At 50.3% G+C, this 7,439-nt stretch overlaps 3 protein-coding genes across 3 annotated transcripts; 2 read left to right on the top strand and 1 right to left on the bottom strand.

Moving 5' to 3' along the window:
- Positions 1 to 293: 293 nt before the first annotated feature.
- On the bottom strand, positions 294 to 1,597 carry GUITHDRAFT_113883 (hypothetical protein; the record flags this gene model as incomplete). The annotated part of the gene is made up of 2 exons (XM_005827071.1): positions 294 to 1,407; positions 1,479 to 1,597. The coding sequence occupies 2 exons, from the start codon at positions 1,595 to 1,597 to the stop codon at positions 294 to 296; spliced, it is 1,233 nt and encodes a 410-aa protein (XP_005827128.1).
- A 777-nt stretch (positions 1,598 to 2,374) lies between these two features.
- On the top strand, positions 2,375 to 3,162 carry GUITHDRAFT_154256 (hypothetical protein; the record flags this gene model as incomplete). Its single annotated transcript, XM_005827070.1, has 2 exons — positions 2,375 to 3,099; positions 3,120 to 3,162. A coding segment is annotated over exon 1 (569 nt), but the record flags the coding sequence as incomplete, so codon positions are not given.
- Positions 3,144 to 3,917, top strand: GUITHDRAFT_154255 (hypothetical protein). The gene is made up of 3 exons (XM_005827069.1): positions 3,144 to 3,229; positions 3,282 to 3,371; positions 3,418 to 3,917. The coding sequence occupies exons 1-3, from the start codon at positions 3,200 to 3,202 to the stop codon at positions 3,709 to 3,711; spliced, it is 414 nt and encodes a 137-aa protein (XP_005827126.1). The 5' UTR covers positions 3,144 to 3,199; the 3' UTR covers positions 3,712 to 3,917.
- Positions 3,918 to 7,439: the final 3,522 nt, after the last annotated feature.

The raw sequence follows: 7,439 nt of genomic DNA, 5'->3' as shown, positions 1-7,439 counted from the left end.
TGCCTACCGCTTGTGAAGCTTCCCCATCGGTCTGTCCTCGTTGCCCTTTCCCCTGTCGTCATCCATCTGTCTCCTGTGTCCTTGCCCCTTCCTTGCCATGTTGGTTGTTTTTCGCCTGTGAGGCTTCCCCTTCGGTCTGTCCTCGTTGACCGTTGCCCTGTCGTCTTCCATCTGTCTTCTGTGTCCTTGCCCCTTCCCTGCCATGCTGATCCTGGTTGCTTGCTTTTGAGGCTTCCCTTTTGATCCTTCCTCGTTGATCTTTACCCAGTCATCTTCCAACCATCTTATATCCTTCATGCTTGTTCTCTGTTAGTCGTGTCTCCTCGTCTCCTTGAGGTCCACAGCATGTCGAAGCCGACTGCTTCGAGCTTGGTTGCTGCGCCTTCTAGAGAGAAGGGCAGCTCCTTCATCATGCGTCGAGCATCCTCCGTGGAGCCGAGGAGGATGCATAGCTTGGACCCGTTCCAGGACTTGGTGTTCAAATCCTCCTCCATGTCGATGCCTTCCACTTTGATCTCGAGCCTGTTAGCGATCTCCAACAAGACTCTCTTGACTCTTGCGATGGACGTGTTGCCGCCGTTGCACAGCCCCTCCATCTCCTTCCTCGTGAAGCGACCAGATGCCGCCGTCGACCTGATGATCGGATCTTGATCGCCTTGTCGTCCTTGCCGCCTGCCTTCTTCTGCAGTCTTGATTGATGCCTTCTTCAACTTATTCCTAGAGACAAAGCGATCGGCTGTCAACTCGACTGCGAGCGCCTCTCTGATCTTCGGGTCCTCGCTGAACAGAGTCAGGTGTACTCCCTCCATCGCTTCGCTCTCTCGGAAAGCTCGAAATGCTGTATCATTCGCCTCTGGGCAGCTCGAGGACACGATCCACTCCACCTCCCTCTGTCTCCAGATGACTTGGGCCCCTACAGCGACGAAGCCTTTCTGACCTAAGCCTTTGTGGACTTGCTGGCCTGGCGCCCCAGCGACCAGCATGCCTGCCAGCGGCTGGAGTTGGACCGCTGCAAGGGACTGGCGCAGCAGCTGATAGCGGTAGACGTCAGCAATTTCGGCTGTTGTCATGCCGCCCAAGGTTAGCAGGTGAGTCAGCTCTGCCAAGCTGCCCCCTTTGCCCCAGGGTCCTCTCTTGGCTCGAATCTTGAAAGATCGATCGTGCACGATGCTCGCATGTACAGCTGTGAACTTGCGACCATCGATCGCGAAGTCCTCTCTTCCCTGCCAGAGCTTCTCCGCTTGTGCATTGCGGAGGAAGGAAACAGTCACCGGGATCTCATCAGCACTCGCTATCTCGGATCTATACGGAGCCTTCCACATGATCGCTTTACTCTCTTGCACTGAGTCTACGATCAGTCCGATCTCTTCAAATTTCTTCTTCAGCTTCTCTTCATGGTTGACCTCTCTGGATGCGTCACTCCATCCAGTCATCGCTTCTTGTAGAAGCTCCCGTCGTGCCTGCTGACATGTTTTCACCCTCTCGACAAGATCAGCTTCGAGGACCGCGGCATCCACAAGCTCGCCCTGCCGCCGGTATTGGCATGATCTCTCGGATACAGCATGTTGCGAACACTTTCATCATACTGAAGAACCATATTTAGAAAGCTGTTTGAAGTATACAAACCTCTCGCTTGCAGCTTCCTTGGCGCCCTGGCGGCTTCCCCTACACCTGGCGAGGAGCCATGCTGCCGAAAATAACGGCGCCTCTAAACCATAAACCCTAAACCATAAACCTTAAACCCTAGTAGTAGTAGTAGTTGAGTTTATCAGAATGCTAGGAAGGTTGCATGGCTTGTTATCATCTTGCTCTATTCTAGTCTAACATAACAGGGATCTCGTGACCGTGCTCAGTAAGTTCTGCTCTTCTCCCTCCTCTGATATACTTCGTGGTCTTCCCAGGCCTCCGCCAGTGGAGTTTCCTCCGCCGGCCTTGGCCTGGGTCGTCCGCGCTTTACTTGTGTTGCTTCCTCGGCTCCGACACACCTTGGCGGTCTCGGCCGGCCTTCGGCCAGTGAGTGGATGATGGATGAGGTGGCAGGTGGGTTCAAGTGGATGGGTCTCTGGGACTCACGTCCCTTCCCCCGGGCCTCTGTCCGGACCGGGCCCGAGAGCCCGGCCCGGCCTCCTCCTAAACCCTAAACCCTTGAATTATCTATACATGACCCCTCACACTGACCATAATTAAGAGATTAGGTAGAATTATTCAAAACACTTTGCCGGCGCCGGCGGTTGCCCCGGCATTGCGCCGGTTAAAGTTATGGAATTGAAATTCGTTGAACTTGTAACACACTGATTGCAGATATTATTACAGACAGTTTAACGTCACTACGGCGGCGGGCCCGGCGTTCGACGAGAGTCGGTCTGCGCCGGGCCGGCGTGCATGGCGCAACGACCGATCTGCGGTTGGTTGGACCTTCGCGATAGCTGATTGGAGGGCGCGCCGACATTTGTTTGATGCCGTGCAAGATGGCGAGTTGTTTCGCAACGACTGAATGAAGACGAAGCAGAGAACACAGATATGGGTGCGCAATGCACCAGTGGAGATTGAGGTACTCCCAGAGTTTGGGGTTGGGAGGAAAGAGCTCCAAAGAGTCATGTCCATGTACAAATCAAAGCATGAAGGAAAAGAAGGAGAATCAGAAGAGCTCATTCTCCGTAGGCCCAAAAATGTAGAGAGTATACTGGTAAATATTGGAAAGATAGAAGAAATATTGAAGAAATCTCCTTGGCAGCGTAGAGCGGATGAAATAGATATTGTTCGGAGAGAAATTAAGAAAATCGACGCAGTTTCCAAAGTCCATGTTTCTATCGAAGGACAAGCAGATATCGCACGATTTGCAATGCTTCAAATTGCTCAGCCCGGAGAGTGTGTTGTGAGGGAAGGTGATGTTGGAGATGCTTGGTATCTAGTTCTCGATGGCACTCTGAAAGTGTTTCGAAACGACCGCGGCTACATCAAAGATATTTTGTCACAAGAAGGCTTTGGAGACGTTGCCTTGCTCCAAAATAACTCAATTCGGACAGCATCTGTGTATGCAGATGTCACCTCCAAGCTTCTTAGAGTAAACAAATCAGAATATGATCGATATTTGAAACCTATACACCTGAGGGAACGATCAAGATTAGAAACGTTTGTCAATGAAATACGAGATTTTGACAACTGGAATGAGCGAACCAAAAATATCTTAGTCGGAAACATGCAATTGAAGCGATATAAGATGGGCGAGGTAATCCGTTGATGCTGAAAAAGAATGTTCTGACGTTACTTGTGCATTCTAGAGAATCATAGATGAAGGAGTTTCCAATTCAAACCTGATATACATTATGACGGGTCATTGCAAGATTACTAAGCGAATTATCGATGATCAGGTGCAAAACTGTGTTGCACTTGCTGTGTCGAATAACAACACAAAAGGCTGAAAAGCAAGCACGTAAACTTCCCACTCCGTTTCGGCCTCATCGACATCTCAATGATGACGAGCTTAGTATCGAATATGAAGTTGAAATTGGCATTTTGTATTTGACACGGTGTTTGTATTCTCCTTTGACGTCGGTGCTTAGATATCGTGGAGCTTGCATAGACCCAGAGTCAGTTCTTGATCGAAAGCCAACGGGTTGCACAGCTACAGCTATGTGCAACATGGATATCGCTTTTGTTGATGCATCAACAAATATATATAACAATGACCCGGTGAATGTTTGCATTTAAATGATTGGTTTCCTTCATAGTATATAGATCATCGACCAAGACACTGCAATCAACATAAAAAAACGCGCTCTCTCAATCCCAGATCCAAGTATTCTACAAATCGAGTGGGATGTCTATTCTTATATCCTTGCGGATTGATATTGATCTAGAGAACGCAATAATCGGGCATGGCTGCGATACAGAGCCAAGTTAAACAAGCACATTGCCTTGAAGTCGAAGCAAACAAAGGAATGTCATCTGAGGACTGTAACATTCTTGTAAAATGTCATGTCCAGGCAATTTTCCAACCAAGAAGTGATGTTTCTGGATCAAATCGGATTGATGTTGCTCCTGCTCTACCAGTCAGGTTACAACCTCTCAAAGAACCGACTGATGGACGATGGCCGTTTCATCCTTCTACATGGAATATGTATGATTTGATTCTTGACAGTGAGCCAATTTTAAGCAAACGAATAAGAATTTTGACAGGTCAAAGGATGTCTGCAAGGCTCTGGCTGTTACACCGGTTGTGGTATGACGGCAACTAGAATTGTGAAAAACTTATTCTGTATCCTCAGATCATTCTAAAGGATAAGACAGTTGTATGAGAACATAACATGTCTGAAAATCTTCAAAGCAGTCACTTCCAGAAAAGGACCAAAACTTTGGATCAGACTCAAATTGAAATAAATATGACAGATTCTAAAAAGTATCAACAAAGTATCAAATTCTAATGAGCAACAAGGTTGTGGATTTGTGGTAGAACTCGAAGCAGATCCATTGCCAAAAGAGCATCTTGGTTTCCTGCTGCCGCTCCTGTCGGGTTGCCCTCGATCTTCTCGGCGCATATCGCAAGCGCCTTGACGCGTGGGCTGCAGATAGCTACGCACCTGCGTGTCATCTTCCAAGGCTGGTGCTGGACTTCACGACGACTCATCCCTACAACAGCTGTCACCTTACGGATCACATGGTAGCAAAGTACATTTGGGGGATTGACTATCTAACTGTTCATGCAATACTCATCATGGTATACGGCTCTGCCGATTTCTTTTCTTTCATTGCATCGAAACGTTATAACTATCGTGTGGGTAGAATCATCGATTCAAACATCCATATCTTGTGACGAATGAATGAATTGTTCAATGCTGCTGAGATCTCACGGAGCTCATGTCAGAATTTACCTCCTTCTAGAGTGAGGTCAAAAAGGTTGTAGAATTTTTGATGATCTCATTGGTTTGCTAGACGGTAGATTTGGATTTCTCTTGGCGCAGACGTACGTTGCCACATCCCTCAGCAGGTCATGTTGTGATGGTCGCAGGTTGCTGTTTCGAGCAACACTTTCGATGCCCAGCAAATAATGTGATAGATTGTTATTTTACCTGATCTAATGAGATAGGAACAGAACAAGAGGCTGCTCAAACCGCTACACCAACCACTCGAAGCTACGCATGCACGCTAAGCAAGGGAACATACACTACACGCACATGAGGGGTGGTTTGATGGGACCTAAAAAAAAACCTGAGGGGTAGGGTGGTCGGGGGTCGACTTTTCCAAGGGTAGGGTTATGGGGGCTGGATTTACCATGGGCGAGTATCTGCTGTCTGCCCATCCTCATCAACACGACAGTTTGACATGTTTGAAACGTCTCTTGGATTCTGGTCCTGCTCTAATTCATGTAAGCATAACGATTAAAACCTTGAAAAAACAATGCGAAACCTGATTATGGGTGTCGTGAAAAAGGAAAGAAACTTCCGATGGAAAATGGGGTGTATTCTAAATCTCTTGACGCCCGAGAACGTATGCAGGTGGTCATGATCTTGTCTCATTTGGAACTGGCAACACGTTATCTTCAGATGAGGATGCGGGAGACGGAGAGGGACGGCCCCTTCCCCTCGACCTCCAAGCCTCCTCTCATCGCCATCAGCCTCCGTGCTGCTCGTGGATACATGAAGCACTCACGACCGGCAAGGCTCCGTACAGCGTCAAACGCAAACAGAAGCTGCCAGCGCTTGTGCAGGGTGTAAGCGAGTAGGTCGAAGGAGCGTGAGGCGCCTGAAGCCTGCAGGAGTATTACTCTATACGCTCACCTGACCATATGCAGCGTCTGTCACGGCAAACGTCTGCCATGTCACCACGCAAAAACAAGCATCCCAGACCGACTTACGCCAAGCGTTTCCTGCTGCAACTCCTGTCGGATCGACCTCGATCATCTGGACGCATAACGCAAGCGCCCTGACTGTGCCCTGAGCGGATCAGCGATATCACACGGATGCTTCTGCCTAGTCAGGCCAGTCTCGCCTTCTTGCCTGCGCCTGGAGTGATTTGATACTTGCCGGGCCGTACTCGCGTGGGCGGCAGATAGCTACGCAACCGCGTGTTCTCTTCATCTGTCATACTGATGGTTGCCAAGCATGCCCTATGAGCATGGCACAGCTGACGATGTGTGTTCATTGGGGGACCCAAATGCGCTCGACCGATCTCCCTTGCCTGCCTTGAAATCGAGGAACGAGCCCTTGAATAGGCCACTCCATGGAAGGTATAATGTGTAATAGAAGGCAAGGTATATGTGTATATGTGTTTGAATGATGATGTCTCCTGGCAGCATTGGCGGCGCTTGGTTCCATGAGTCATCTCTCGACAAGAAGCTGTCTTTGGTCTACCTGCCCCTCTGCCGCCGTTTGCTCCTCTCCCTTCAGCCAGCCCGTCGCCTTGCACTTCTCGCTAGTACAAAGCGCTTCCCGTCCCCGCAATCATCGCAAGCAACGCATGCAGGCGTCCATGTCACGTGTCAAAGTCATCCTTACACCCGTCGTCTGGTCGTCGCAACTGTAGTATACCGAAGCCGATGGATCTACACAACGCTTGCCCTATGGTAGCATATATCCCATATGCATGAATACAAGCTCCAGCAAGGCCTCGTCACCCCGCGCCCAAATAGATGCGACTTCTACGCTCAGACAATCCGTCCGACAAGCTCCTTGTCCCTCGCGTCGCTTCTTGGTTCCTCATCGTGTCACATGCTCCAGCGCCTCTCTCATCAGCTCCTCCCTGCAGAGATGGATCGCTCGACTCAGCCTCAGTCCCGCGAGGGTGGCGTTCAGCCCTATGGCTTTGGTCGTGCTGCTGGCTCCTACGACCCGCTCGTGCGCTTTTTCCTCTTCCTCGTCAACCTGCGGCAATCAAAGGTCGTCACCTATGCTGTAGTGCCCTGGTCTCTAGGCACCTGCTGGTGGCACCACTCTCTCACCTCCTCAATGTCTACCGAGAGCTTGTCGTCGTCACTGCTCTCGCTCTTCTCGCTCTCCTGAGCTTTGACTTGTCCCTCCACCTGGTCGGGCTCTACCTGCTTTCGCCTTGACTTGCGAGGCTTCGAGTCCTTGGACCCTCGAGGCCTCCCCGCCTTCCCGCATGGCTTCCGCCTCCTCGCGCAGTCCTCCGCAGATCATGGCCTCGATAGGCCCTGTCTCTGGGCCTCGCGCCCTAGTCTCTAGTCTCCTTTCTCGTTGTTTCCTTCGCATGCTCAGCAACCTGGCAGCATCCCGGGCTTTCCTGTCCACCTCTCGTGTGGCGTCCCCTGCCATGCTTGGTCCAAGGTGTCGCGGGAGAGCACTCCTCGAGTACGGAAGCAGTCGTGGTCAGGAGAGCTCTGCATGAGAACGCGCAGAGCTAATTGATAGACTCTGCTTTGAGCTCATGGCCACATTGTCGTTTCAGGTATCTTGACACAGCACTACTGTGATCTGGCGCCT

The sequence above is a fragment of the Guillardia theta genome (assembly GCF_000315625.1).
Source record: "Guillardia theta CCMP2712 unplaced genomic scaffold GUITHscaffold_70, whole genome shotgun sequence".
In the NCBI taxonomy this organism is placed as follows: domain Eukaryota; class Cryptophyceae; order Pyrenomonadales; family Geminigeraceae; genus Guillardia; species Guillardia theta.
Note: the sequence above shows the minus strand (reverse complement) of the source record. Positions and strands in the feature narration are given on the sequence as shown.